Source organism: Aotus nancymaae, unplaced genomic scaffold (assembly GCF_030222135.1).
Source record: "Aotus nancymaae isolate 86718 unplaced genomic scaffold, 86718_ANA_hifiasm-v0.15.2.pri h1tg000010l, whole genome shotgun sequence".
Taxonomy (NCBI): Eukaryota; Metazoa; Chordata; class Mammalia; order Primates; family Aotidae; genus Aotus; species Aotus nancymaae.
The window spans coordinates 32,091,452-32,106,475 of NW_026988421.1; the positions used below are offsets into that span (position 1 = coordinate 32,091,452).

General features: G+C 45.8%; 1 protein-coding gene across 2 annotated transcripts in view; it reads left to right on the forward strand.

The window, feature by feature from the left end:
• HPSE2 (heparanase 2 (inactive)) overlaps positions 1–13,899 on the forward strand; it is a 766,947-nt gene extending 753,048 nt beyond the window's left edge. The window contains exon 12 of one of the 2 annotated variants that reach the window (XM_012439611.2): positions 10,557–13,899. In XM_012439611.2, coding sequence (XP_012295034.1) covers positions 10,557–10,722 — 166 coding nt within the window. In that variant the 3' untranslated portion in view covers positions 10,723–13,899. The remainder of the gene's footprint in view (positions 1–10,556) is intronic. The other variant, XM_012439610.3, reaches the window with a different exon arrangement.
• The last annotated feature ends 1,125 nt before the right edge of the window (positions 13,900–15,024 follow it).

The window sequence follows — 15,024 nt, forward strand, 5'->3', positions numbered from 1 at the left end:
AACACTTTGCACTTTGAAATCTGTGGCACCTGGAACAGAGCCTGTGCCACCTGAGATACCTTTTTTTCCTTTTTGAGAGTATACCAGTTCACCTGATATCATGGGGAATACTTCGTCAAAAGCTAATAAAACAGGTATTTCTCTCTTTGATTTCACGTGTGTTAAACATAACATGTTGTTTAAAACGTGTTAACATGTGTGCATACACACACGTGCCTTCCTACCTGTCTTCACCTGTAGACTGTTGTAAAGGGGATGCTTTGCATCCCCACATTGTCTCATCTATCTCCACACAATTAGGGCTGAGGAAACCTTGTCCCTCTCCACAGAGCATTCATTAACTCGGAGACAAAACAGACCACATAAGGTTAAATATAGGAGATAGGATTTTGAGAAAGAGAGAGACGAATTCTGACTTGGGAATCTGGAAAGTCCTCAGGGCTGAAGGCCGTGGAGTTGGAGCTGGAAGGATGTGCCATACTTCTAGGAAAGGCTGTAGGGAAGGCAACTTCCAGCACCAGGATGAGCTGATAAAGTTTTGGAAGTACACAAGTTCAAGGCACATTTTGTTTGGGAGGTGGCAAGTCATCTCATGTGACCGGAATACAGGACGCTTTGTGGGGCAAGGGGAAAGGCCACAAACACATATTAAGGCCAGACAGCAGAAGACCTTGAAATCCAGACTAAACTTGATTTTCCTTCCTTCCTGCTCTTTGTGTAATGTGTTTATTACGGTGTGTCTGGGCAGACATTTGCATAATTCAGTGTTTTCTGTCTTAGATTAAGTCTGTTGTAATTTAATTTGTACAACGAAAAGAACAGTGGAACTATGAATAATGCCCCTTAAACACCACTTGTTCATGTTGATGATGATGGCGCCAATTCTTTACAATGGGAAGGGGACATAGTTAACCACATGCTGAAGTCTCTATGGTTTTTATAGCTGGTTCCTATTGTGTCCTGTGGTTTGAGTGTGATATGCCTATGACATGGAGCTTTGAGATGGCTGCAGGATCAAATTTTCTTTCTAAACTTCCCCCAGATGATTCCCTCATCTGCTGGGAGTTAACAATATCAGTATAAATCCAGGTTTCTTAGTCAAGCTCTCATCTTGTCTGCCAAGTGTGCTAAATTATTTTAAGCCATTAGGAGCACATGGTAGAATCCATTATGGTTTGGATCACTATTATACAGACTTGGATAGAATACAGATCAAATCCTGACCCCAAAACCACACTACATCCAGGAAAAGCCTATATCCCTAACAACTTGCCTATAAAACCCCCAGCTTTGCTTGTACAAAGGAGTCCTAGTATTTTCTCCGGTCAGTGATACAGAAGCTAGATCAAAATTCCTCACCATTTCAGTGTGTCCCTCAGAGGGTAGCATGGAGGGCAAGTAATCTTCTCAGCCTCAAAATGTCTCAGGGACCAGGAACTTCAAATAGGATGTAGGCTGTTGGAGGGGCAAGGGAACAGGACACTATTTTCCCCATTTTCTTTCTCTATCCCTCACAGTCCTCTCTCTTGAACAATAGTGGAGGAAGAGATTGGAACTGGAACATACAGCCAGGCATGACTACTAGAGCAGTTGATAGAGCGGAATTCAGCAAGTATTAACTACACAGCCACCACAGACAAGAAGGCACTGAGCCGCATACTACTGAAAATTAAGAAATGAAAACAAGTCAGTAGCAGACAAATGGCCCAAGGATACAGATAAGATAAGGCTGAAAGGGACACTAAAAAGGAGATGCAGATAATGTGCCGCCCTCCCTTCCAGCTGTCTTATCAGGTAAGGTCCCAAGCAGGAGGCTACCTCTGACGGGGCCTGGAGGGAAGAACAGGCCTTGTGAGAGATTCCACCAGATTCTAGGTAGAGCAAAAAGCACATAGAAGAAAAGTTCAGGACACACTTGAAAGGAAGTAATCCTCCCCGTGACTCCTGAGGAGTGGGAGCACCCCAGAGAGGGTCATGACCACTTAGAGCCTTTCCCTGAGCCGCACATGGGGGACCAGGCGACACTGCCTGCAGGGGCCCCTCCTGAGCAGCGGTCCTCAGCGTGGTAGCCATCACTCAAGGCAATTTCAGACGAACTTCCTGTCCAAGCTGCCCCAGATGCACTGTCTCCCCACCGAGCAGGAAAGGGAAGCAAAGCCCTTCTGTCCTCAAACCTGGCTGGGGCCCCTCCGGGCTCTAACCTGCCCCTGACCTGGAGAAGGGCAGGGCAGCTGCACATACCAGCTTCCTCACTCAGCGAGGGGGTCTGGGGGCCTGCAAAGCACAAACAGGTGCGGGGCCGACCCTACGGGCGGCCGGGGACCCAGAGCCCGGGAGAGCCCGGCGCCGAGTCGTGCGGGCGCCGCAGACCCCGCACCTGCGCCGGGACCCCCCTCTCTGCACGTTGGCCGGGAAGCCGGCACCCCTGCAGGAATTGCAGCCCGGCCTCGCACGTTTCCTTAATATTAGGCCACATTCCAGGTGGGACCCCTGCCAACGGGACCGCAACGAGGTTCTTGTGGGGATTTGATTGATTCTGTGATTTGTTCCTCCGGGAGGCCAAGCGCGGGGTACATCTGCCGGCCTTCCCGGGACTGGAGTGCGGGATTTGGAGGCAGGCGACGCGTTCCGGCTTCCTGGGAGCCACCGCGAAGTAGACGATCCTGGCACCATTGTGTAGAACAAGAGTGACCTCTAGCGGTCCTTAGGAGAGCACACTGGAGGAAAGGATGCTGATAAGCAGGCGCAGACCCACATACAAACACACAGTCAGACTCATTCTCTCCCCTGTCCCTCCTCCTTTCTCTCCCCCTTCCCTCTCTCCCTCTCTCCCTCTCTCTCATCATGTAACAATACAGAAACTGAGACCAGAAGCGGCTGATCCCATACCGAGACTTGCACATTTCATATCCCAAGTCTGGACTAAAACGGGTTTCTGGCCTTCCAGTTCAGTGTCTTTCCTTCTAGGTAGCAGTTCTTTTGCCCACGTGTTTATATCCAAGGTGGCTTTTATTGATGCCTCCTGTGTGAGTGGGTGGACAGGAGAGTGAAGGATGAGTAAGACACATGGGCTTCCTATCTAGTGGAGAGACTGACAAGCAGTTAGCTTAGCCATCACAATACTGCGTGACAGGAGCTGAGACCCAGGTAGTACTGGGTCCTGTAGGAGCACACCTGACTTGAAGGACAAGTATGATCCAGGAGAAGGAAGCTGGAAGGGAGGAGGAGGGCGAATGGAGAAGGGTCCAGGTAGAGGGAAACCATGTGCAAAACGCTGCACTTAGGCGCAATTGGAGAAGTGGCATGTAGAATGAAAGGAGGTGGGGGGTGGAAGGGAGCTGGAATGGGCAGGAGCTAGAGTGAGTCTCTCGACGGCTGGAGAAGTAGATAATAGGGCCTGTGCATGGAGACTTCAGGCGATGTTCTAAGATCAGTGGGAAGTCACTGAATATTTAGACAGGTGAGTGTCATGGTCAGATTTCTGTTTATGCAGGATCACTCCGGGTTTGGCATTAAACTTTGCCTCAGGCTAGCTGTTAGTCATAGGCAACCCACCTGAAAAATGGTTAAGCCAGAAGGGATTGTAGGGTTCATTTGATCTATCGACCCTCACCTTGCAGTTTGAGAAACTAGGCTCAGAGAAGGCAAATGTTCTGAGAGTGACTGAGACAGAAATGATTTTAAGTCTCTTCACCTCCCACTCAAGGTCCCCAAATATGCCAGCCTGAACTATACACCAGTTCCAAAGCCTGCTCCTGATAAAACATAATTCCCCACTAAAGTTCCTCCTGGCTCCATTGGAGTCCGGTAAATTGTCTTCAAGCTTTAAAAAAGACATACTCAGCCGGGTGCAGTGGCTCATACCTGTAATCCCAGCACTTTGGGAGGCTGAGGTGGGAAGGTCACAAGGTCAGGCATTCAAGACCAGCTTGGCCAACATGGTGAAACCCCATCTCTACAAAAAAAAAAAAAAATTAGCTGGATGCATGGTGGGTGTGCACCTGTAATCCCAGCTGCTCAGGAGGCTGAGGCAGGAGAATTGCTTAAACCAGGACCTGGGAGGTAGAGGTTGCACTGAGCCAAGATCACATCACTGCACTCCAGCCTGGGCTAGAGTGACACTCCATCTCAGAAAAAAAAGAAAGAGGACATGCTCATTAGACTTGCTTCCCTGACATCTCAGAACAGTTGAAACCTTGCTTAAATATCCATGGCTATCGAGAATGGTGATAAAACATGAAGACCAAAGACTGTAGACAGGTGGGCGGAGGGTAGCGGGGGAGTGACCGGGCCACGGGGCTCCCATGGAGACCTGGGGAGCAGAGGGCTTGACTCCAAATTGACACGTTGAATCCCATTTTAAATAACATTCAAAGTTAATAAAACAAGTTTAGGAATTGGAAAGTAACTCAGACTTTGTAAAAACAGATGGTGATAAAATGCAGTTGTCCTAATATTTGGATAATTTAAATACCCTCAGCAGTTCAGGCAAACTAGAGAATTAAGAGAAATAGTTCAACTTAGGCTGGATCATTCAGCATTTGGTTTGAAAAGTCATAGGCCAGTTAGGAGGTATCAGAATACGATGAAAATATGATAAGGACGGTTTTCAAAGAACGAAACACAATCCTGGTGAACACCAGCTGGAATTGGAGAAACAACATGAAATAGTAGAAAGCAGTGGTCAGGAGGCCAGAATTTGAGACCTAGCTTAGCCACTTATTAGCCATATGACATTGCCCAGGCCACTTAACCTCTCTAACCTTGTCCCCATGGTAAAGTTGCAATAATAGTAATACTGGCCCGTGTATCTCCCGGGGCTCTTTAGCAGTCACATGTGACAAGGGAGGCCAGATAGGGCTGTGGTTAAGGGCATCAGTGCAAATCTCAGCTCTGCCACTCATTGACTGTGTGGCCTAGGTGAGTTTTAGACCCCTCTAAACTTTGATTTGCTCATCTGTAATATGGTAATGCTAACACCTGCCTCAGTTGTTGTAAGAACTAAATGAGACAGTCAAAATAAATCATAGCATAGTGCCTTTTGCATAAATAGTGCTGCGTAACTGATGAATTTTATCATTAATGTGATTATGTTTACAAGCTTACAAGCTGTTCAATGTACATAAATGAAAGACTATTGTTATATTTAGCATGATATGACTTTGCTGGTAACAAGATAAATGTTAAAAGAAAAATATAAGCAGGAAGAATAGAATGGAAGTGATAAAGCACATGGCCCATCTTTATAATGAAGGGACTTTGTAGATAAGGACGTATGAGGACTCAAGGTCTCACAAAACCTTATTCACAAAATTAACTTATGTTCACTTAGCTGAGAGATGGTCACATAGATCTTATTTAAGGATGGAAAGCATTAACAATGATCAATGGTCCCATGTCAGGTTGGGATAAGGTATCTAGTGAGTGACTGGGAGAATCAGTGATAATTCAGATCTTATCTAACATCTCCACAAGCCACCAGAGCAAGAGTAATTGGCACATTAATGAAATCTGTAAACACACTCAGCAAACCTCCAGGGAACCTCTTTAAAGCTAGAGAAACTCAACCCAGGAAGATCAGAAATAATGCAAAAGAGCCTCAAAAGCCCATTCACTTATTCAGGAACTGTTTAGTCCCTACTCTGTGCCAAGCAGCTCTTTAGGCACTGAGGATTCATAGCCCAGTGAGGGATCAAACAAGTAACTCACTACAATAAGGGCCACAGTTATAAGTGACTTTGGGCTGCTGAGAGAGCCCACAAGTGGGGCTCCAAACCCAATCTAAGGGTCAGAGAAGGTTCTCCAGAGGAGGCAACACCTGCACAGACTGCAAGGATCATTACAGTTAGTCTGTAGGACAGCTAACAGTTAGAGGAGGACAGCTGGAGGGAGCACCACACACAATGACACGACTCAGAAGCAAAACTGCAAGTCATTTAATTTGGTCATACTAGGGCACGGGGGGCTTGGCCTCTTCAAGCATGTGGGTTCCTTTTAAATGTCAACAAATGTCCTGGCCTTCCCACATTACAGTAATCGTCCTTCCAAAATCTATTTCTTAAAAAGTACATGATACCTCCCTCCCCACCAAAAAAATATATTGGGAATTAGAGAACAGTTTTAAATGAACTAATGTTTTAATCCCAAAACTGCTGACTAGCATTTACATCTGAAAAATATTTTCTGGCTGGTTGCGGTGGCTCATGCCTGTAATCCCAGCACTTTGGGAGGCCGAGGCAGGCAGATCACAAGATCAGGAGTTCAAAACCAGCCTGGCCAATATTGTTAAACCCTGTCTCTACTAAAAATACAAAAACTAGCCTGGTGTGGTGGTGGACACCTGTAATCCCAGCTATTCGGGAGGCTGAGGCAGGAGAATCGCTTGAACCCGGGAGGTGGAGGTTGCCTTGAGCCAAGATGGTGCCACTGCAGTCGAGCCTGGTGACAGAGAGAGACTCCGTCTCAAAAAAAATTAATTAATTAATTAAAAAATAGTAATTTAAAAAAAGAAAAATATTTACTTTTTGTTATTTTGGAGACAAGGTCTCACTGTGTCACCCAGACTGGTATACAGTGGCACAATCTCAGTTTACTGCAGCCTCCAACTCCTGGGCTCAAGCAACCCTCCCACCTCAGCCTCCCAAGTAGCTAAGACTACAGGCGTGTGCCACCACCCCCATCTAATTTTGTTTATTTTTTGTAGAGATGGGGTCTCACTATGTTGCCCATGCTGGTCTCAAACTCCTGGACGCAAGTGATCCTCCTGCCTCAGCCTCCCAAAGAGCTGGGATTACAGGCATGAGCCACCACACCCAGCCTACTATACTTTTAAATGAACTTGGGTATTTTAATCCCAACAAAATCTACTTACATTTGCATTGAGAAATATTTACCCATCTCTGTGAAAGACATTATTTTTTCATTCTTAAATAATCTTTGTGTATGCATATATTAATGAAATTCTTATGATACCGGCAAACCCCACACACACACACACACATATACTCCCAGAGGTCTGCCATCCACAGTGAGCATTGGAGAAGGGTCTGGCGGACCTGAGACTGGAAAGGTAGCTGGAGCTGGGCGTCATTGTTCACAATAAAGTGTAAGGGAAGGGGAGTGTTGGTGAATTTGAAGCAGTGCAATGACAACAGATAACTCTGTCAGCAATGTGGCACAGAGTTAGGTTAGGAGGCAACTTCTGAACTAAAAATATAGCAGTGAATAGAGAAAAAGGAGCAGATTTGAAAAACATTATAAGATTGAATTGTTCTGACTTAGTTACCTACACATGTGAATTGGGGGAGAAGTCTTAGAAGACTCCCAGCTTTCTGGCTCAGGTAATTGGATAAATGGTGGTACCATCACAAAGATTTTTTTTTTAAAAGGCAGAGATAAGGACAGAGTTTGAGGAGAAGATTTGGATTTGGACCTATTGACTTTGAAATTCCTGTGGACAGCCAAATGGAAATAAGGAAGTTCATAGAAGGAATGTAGGGTAGAGATACAGGCTGGGAGCATCAACATGTGGATGGTAACCGAAGCCATGGGTGAGAGCAGCAGCACCCCGGGAGGAGTGCAGAGTGGGGAGAGGAGAGTCAGGGGCAAAACACTAGGAACTCTAGCATCTGAGAAGCAGGCAGAGGGGAACGGCTCCCCCTCAAAAGGAAACACCATCCAAAAATGAAGGAGGAAAACAGAAAGAAATGTCGTGAGACCAAGGGAAGAGAGGGTTTTCAGAATGGAGCCTTGAAAAGTGTCAGCACCACAGAGCAATCAGGTATGATAAGGACCAAAAAGTGCATCTGTCCGCAATCACATTTAAAAGAATGACAACAACAGGTCAGGCGTGGTGACTCACGCCTGTAATCCCAGCACTTTGGGAGGCCGAGGCGGACGAATTGCTTGAGGTCAGGAGTTTGAGACCAGCCTAGTCAACCTGGTGAAACCCCATCTCTACTAAAAATACAAAAATTAGCCAGATGTGGTGGTAGTAGTCCCAGCTACTCAGGAGGCTGAGGCAGGAGAATCGCTTGAACCTGGGAGGCAAAGGTTGTGTGAGCCAAGAATGGGCCACTGCACTGCAGCCTGGGTGACAGAGTGAGACTCTGTCTCAAAATAAATAAATAAAAATAAAAAGAATAACAACAAAAACACCATATCTTAAGTATGTGGCTCATTATGCTTTCAAAGCACTTTCCTATTTCTTATTTCGTTTCTTTGATGCCACAGCCTATATAATGTTCTTACAGATGCAAAAGCTGCAGGGCAGCGAGGTTAGGGGATGTGCCAAAGACATCTAGCAAGGTAGCAACTTGGCTCCTAGAATTAGAAATTTTGGTCCAGAGTCCACCATGCTTCCTGGCTCTACTCTTAGCTTTTTAACCAACCAATAAAGAAACCAGAATGGGGGCTATTCCAGGATAACTACTCGTTATTAGTATAGATTTTTAAAGATTTGCTTATCATGTGTTGTTTTGCACTCCCTAGAACCCAAAGATGTTAATACTCTGGGAACATCTGACTCTAAAAGGGCGTTACCTAATTCTTCAGAAGAAAAGCTTTCACCTAATTCTATATATGGGAGAAACTACTGAAGGTTTTCAAGTGGAGACCTGAAACAAATTTGAATATGCCTTAGAAAGATTAATCAAAGTTATTGAACTTGTATTTGGCCGTGCTATGTCTGGGCAACAGATACTCATAGCACCTAAAATACAATAATGAAAATACTGTGAAGACCCATCTTGGCTTCTTTTGTAACTGAACCACTCTCTTCACCCTGCCTTCCACGCCGATGATTAGGTTGTCTTCACTAGGGACGGTCACTTCTCCTATTTGGAAGCAAAAGCTCCTTGCATATGCGATGCACTCAACACTGACCTTCAGATCTCAATTCTCCCACCCTCACACCTTCCCAAGGCAGGCCTCGCTCTCCATACAGGAGCCTCCTGCTCACTTACTCATTCAGTCATTCTACCAAGAGTAGGGGGCCTGTTCCCTCTGGCCTGTAAGATCTGGACCTATCCCAAACTTACCCATGTGGGGCCAGGCCTGGATCTCTTCTCTGCCTAGCTCTCCATTGGGAGCAATTTACAACACACTTATCTCTGAGAATTCACTCCTCTATTGGGCGTGGGTCTGATTATCTCTCTCTCACCCTGTCTATCATTCATAGCACAGAAGGAACACTACACAAAGACCTCTATATCCATTTATAACATTTTATTCTCTTTTCAGCTCAGATGATATCACGGCAATGTTATCACACTGGAGGTTGGGCAAGGCCCAGAAACAGTCATCACTATGCAATGTTGACTTTCCAAGGGTGACTCACAACCTAATTTTCAGCTGGTGGCCTGTTTCTGGCCTTCTCTACTGACCCATAAAATTAGGCTTCCACCTGGGTGCATGGCTGTTAGGAACAGCTGGAACATCATCTGGATTCTGGTACCATAGGTCAAGGACAGGAGGCACTTCCCTCTCAGCCAGCATAAGATGAGCTGTTTCTCCTTTCTAAGTTTGCTATGCATGTGGTCCCCCTCCTCAGGGTGAAAGTGGCTGGCTATATAGAAAGAATTAAAGCAAGATAGGTGAATTGTGATCACAAATGCCACTTTATCACCTACTTTGTTGTGTTGCTAAATGGAAACATCTGTTAATATTAAATATGAAAACTTTTTTTTTGAGATAGAGTTTCTTTCTGTCACCCAGGATGGAGTATAGTGGTACAATCTTGGCTTACTGCAACCTCAACCTTCCAGGCTCAAGCGATCCTCCCACTTCTGCCTCCTGAGTAGCTACCATTCCTGGCTAATTCTGCTTTTATATTTTTTGCAGAAATGGGGTTTCACTATGTTTCTCAGATTAGTCTCAAACTCCTGGACTCAAGCAATCCTCCCTCCTTGGCTTTCCAAAGTGCTGGGATTACAGGCATGAACCACTGTGCCCCGCCAAAACTCATTCTTGCATTATAAAAAGTAGAGTTATTAGCTATATCTCTGTCTCCCTTCAGTATAACCCTAGACAAGCAACGTAATGCCGATTATCTAATCTGTCAAGTAAATTGATGAGTTATGAGTTATACTCATTTGGGCTGAGATCATCTTAAGCCCAAATATCATTTCACAGGTAAAAACTTAAAATGGAAAAGTCAAACTGAGCTGATATTATGATTTTTTGAAAATAGGAATGAAAGATTCCAGCTTCTGCATCACAGACTTTTCACTTGTCTGAATGATGTGTCTCTGGAGGTAGACTTCCTGGGTTCAAAGTCTGGACCTCCAAGCTATGTGACCTTGGGCAAGTCACCTAGCCACTCTAGATAAAATGGGGATAATGATATTAATAGTTCCTTACCTCAGGGGGTCATTGGGATGTTTGAATGAGTTATTAAAGTAAAGCACCTAGGTCAGAATCTAGGGCATAGACAATGCCAACAAGTGTTAGCTGTGTGTGTATCAGACACTGCCAGGCCATCTGGGGCTAACAGGCTTTGTTGCAATGGCTCCCTTAAAATGCAATAATGAGTCCCATACTGTTTTTCCTCACTGTAGGTCAGTGCAACTGAATGGCCAGCCCTTAGTGATGGTGGACGACGGGACCCTCCCAGAATTGAAGCCCCGCCCCCTCCGGGCCGGCCGGACACTGGTCATCCCTCCAGTCACCATGGGCTTTTATGTGGTCAAGAATGTCAACGCTTTGGCCTGCCGCTACCGATAAGCTATCCTCACACTCACAGCTACCAGCAGGCCTGCTAGGCTGCTTCCACTTCTCCACTCTAGTAGTAGCCTCTGTTTTCAGACATCTTAGCAACCAGCCTCTGCTGCCCATCCTGCTGGAATCAACACAGACTCGCTCTGCAAAGAGACTAAATGTCATAGCATAATCTTAGCCTAGTTAGGCCACATCCAGCCCAAAGGAAAATGTAGACATGTACCTATATAAGGATAAAGGCATATGTATAGAGCTGAATGTCTCCCTTCATGTGCACTATGAAAACAAGCTGACAGCACACTCCCAGGAGAAATGTTTCCAGAAAACTCCCCATGATCCTGTCACGCAGCATTAAACCACAAACCCAAACCTTAGCCTGCTGCTGCTGCCCTCACAGGAAGATGAGGAAGGAAAAAAACTGGGTGGACCTGCAAAAACCCATTCTCTCCCAGTTCCTTCTTCTTTGTCTGTTTCTTGCTGCTGCCCTGAGTTTTTTGACACATCTCTTTCCGTAGGGGAGCAATGGGTGAGTCAGCCGTGGCCTGCTGGGAGAGCTGTTTATGTGATTTCCCAGCTGATGTATGAGCGTGTGCATCCGGGTTCCTGACAATGGCATCCATCACTGGCAATTCCTCTGGGAAGCGGGTGCTTCAAAAGTAAAATTACAGTCACACTCCAGATTTGGTAAGAAGGTTCTGTTCCTCGGTGAATCCAGATTCCCCCAGAGTTGCAATTGGAGCCAGGTAACAATATTCATTGAGTGGAGAGTAACTCAGTAGGCACAACAAAAAGTGGTCATTATTCTTCATGTTGCTATGAGGGAGAGAGTTTGAGTACAAAGAGAAAGCACACTGAAACATGAGGTACACACACGCACACACACACCCCAACTGAACAAAGCAAATTAGACCTCCCCAAAATTAAGAGAATAGTAAGGGCTCTATAGGGTAAGCCCTTAATTGTTTGATTAACCCAAATCATTATTTTTTAAACAAAGAAGAAGGTGTGAATCAAAGGTCATCACTGGAAGACACAACTGAATCTAACCTTTCTGCCTCTTCCCAAGTAGCCTATTTGAGCTAGAACAACACTTTGTTAGCCATTTGGGGAGAGAATGGGGAATCTAAAGAATGAAGATCTGGGCAAAACTTTAGAATGGTAGATAGGAGGCTTCTGAGTTGCACAGGTGTGAAGTGGGGAATGAGAATCTTCCATATGATTCAAGGGGCATGAGGGTCTTTGCCAACAAGCTACAGCTGAAATGGCTTTCTTTTTTATGGATGTGATTTTCTTTCTCAGGATAAATGACACGAATGATACTTTTGTTAGAGGAGGAGAGATTGACACTGTTCCAAGTGAGATGGTGATACAATTTCTGCTATTGTGAAAGGATAGAAATGGCGTGGGGGCAATGGTTGCTGAGGGCAGAGGCTAGAGAGGCTCCCTAAGATGTGCAAGGAGTTAAGGATTTGGACCAAGTCTGCAAAGTGAGAGATGGAAGGAAGATTAGACCAAAGAGGAAGGAGAGAATTCTCAGCTTGGAGAAGTGGGGATTTGGGAGAGGGAAGCTGACTACCTAATTCTAGGAAGCTAGGGGCCTCGGGTTTTGGCATGCTTATTATTAAGCACAGGAGGAGCAGCACACAGGAGATGGACTACAGCTAGCAAGAAGGGGAGAGACCGAGGACCAGGCTGCACCAGGTTAGCGGCTGTGCTCAGCACGGAAGCAACTGGAGAGGGGCAGACCCTGAGACTGCCCTGCAAGGCTGCCCAGAAGGGGTCCCTTTCTCTGGGACCAGGCACCTCCCACTGAGGCTTCAGCTCTGAGAGGGCAGGAGAGTGAAGTGCCAAGATGGGGGTGGGGGTAGGGGGTGGGCAGAAAATAGGAGAAAGAAGAAACAGATTGACAGGCCAAAGTGAGGAAGAGAGAGGAAAAGAGAAATGAGATTAAAAGGTTATTTCCCCCAACTGTTAAAAATGTGTGCAGATATCAGCATCTCTTCTGCATACTGGTACAGGTGCAGCTGCAGGGACCCCTGGTATAACAAGAGTAACCAAAGGTCCCTAAGGGCTTGGCCCTGGCAACCTATGGTTTGCTTCGCATCCATAGTAACCCCATGATAGAGGGGCTACTACTGTTATCCGCAATTTTCCTACGAGGCATGGAGAGGATCCATGCTTGCCCAGGGCACCCGGGGGAATGGGTGGCTGAGTGTGAAATAATCCAGACCCTGCCCACCGAACCACCAGGCTCAGCGCTCTGCAGGTGCAGACACCTCCTTCACGTCTTTGTAGGTTCTGCTCGTTCAGAACAGCCAGAGCTCCACTCAAACTCGCTTTCTGTAAATAAGTGTTGATTTTTTTTTTCACTAAACCTTGCAGATTATGGGTAATTCCTGCTTCTTTTATCTTTCTCTGTGTATTAAATGCTGCTCCCATGAGGTTTAAGTTTTGTTTATTTTTTAGTTAATAAAAGGAAGAGGGAATTACTGAAATTTATCTCTGGAGTCCTGCAATTCTAACTTTGCAACTGTTTCACAGAAGAAATATTTGCATTGTTTAAAGGATACCAGAAAAACTCACTATAAAATCACATTCCATAGAAACACCTTGGCTTGGAGGGGTGGGGTTGCTGTCATAGGGATTCCTCAGTCATACCCACCAGCAAAAGACAGCCTGTGGCAAAACTCAGCATCACAATGCACTTCAAGGGAGCAGTTTGCCAGCTGGGACCAGGGACAAAAGCATAGAGGAGCTCATCCAGCAGCTGCTCCAGATCAGATGTTTCCTTCCTAAAACAAGATGTGGCCATAATAATCTGAGACTTAAAAGCCACTTTATTTTAAACCTAGATGAGCTGGCAGAAATGCTCATTTGAAAGAGTAATAATGCAAAATGAAACATTTCTGCCTTTTGTTGAGATGGTTTTCTGCTTCTGCCTCCAGGAATGATTTTCTTTCTCATTTCTTATCACAAAGGCTCAGAAGAAGTTCTCATTGTTATTTGAAGAGAAAGTCCCAATTCTTCTAGTACCCAGAACAATGCTGCAACTGTGGGATATTAGCATTGTCTCTGCTGGAGAAAAGCTTGAAAATACCAGAACTGGGCTACAATGAGACTAAGCCCTGGGACTCCCAGAAGCTCAATTCCCAAAAGCCCAGTGGCCCTCTGCAGCCCCACCCTTCCCCAGCAGTGGGTGGTCCCTAGGCAGGTGGGCTCAAAGCCCCGCACTCTCTGGCAGGGCAGAGGTTGCTAGGGGTTGCTGCCTGAGAGGCCCCCACTTGCTGTCAGCACTGGGAGTCTCTACAGGCTCCTGGCGGTGAGGACTCCGTCTGCTAACCACTGAGCCTCCCCGTGGTCACGGTGAGGCCCAGCATCTGCAGGTGTGCTCCACAGGCACTCAAGGCCCCAGTGTCTGGGATGGATGCAGCTGTGGGACTCACCTTGGAAACCCACTTAGAGTAACTTTATGTTTAAAAACAAAGGGAAATGTTGAGTCTCTGCAGAAGCAAAGGTGAACCAGGTGGCTCCCTCTGACAGTAAAAACACTGGGAAAAGGAAGGACTTTAACATTTTGAAATATCAATAGAGCAACCAAAAATAATAGAACTATGGCTTAGAAAAGGCGAGGGAAGAAAGGGCATAAACCCTTACCTAGCATGGCTTCCTCCACGTCTCTTCTCTCCAGCTGCGGCACAACTGTCCCAGCCTGGACCCTGCTGAGTGCTCTTTTCCGCTAACGTACTCTCCACGTCCACAGACTCCCCTCTGCCAGCCACTCTGTCCCCAGCCAGAGCCCAGGGAAATCTGCTGTACTGAAGTGCAGTTAAGTTTCAATTTTAGAATTGTTTGTAATCTTTTCTTAGGATATACCAGAATTGAAAAGAAGATAAGAAATACTCCAAAGAGAGATAGTGCTAAAATGAAATTTATTATTATTACAAGGCCCAAACAACCGGGACATATAGAACCCTTCCCTCTGAGTTCCACTTACCGTGGCACAAAGGCTTCTGTGGCTGCCCTTCCTTGATCGAGTGCCTTCTTCTTATCACACATGTTATTTCATTGAATGCTCACAGCAGTCCTAGGTGGTATGGTGAGTGTTCAAACCCAATTATAGATGGGGAGGATTAGAGAAAGAACTTGTCCAAGACCACTCAGAAAAACAGTGTGGCAGAACTAGGAGTTGAACCCAGGTCTGTTAGATTTCAAAGCCTGCTGTCATTACACTGTGCTACCTCTCACCTGACTGATCGTAGCCAACTTTTTGTCATCTCTGTGTTGCCCATCGCTAGATTCCTTAACATC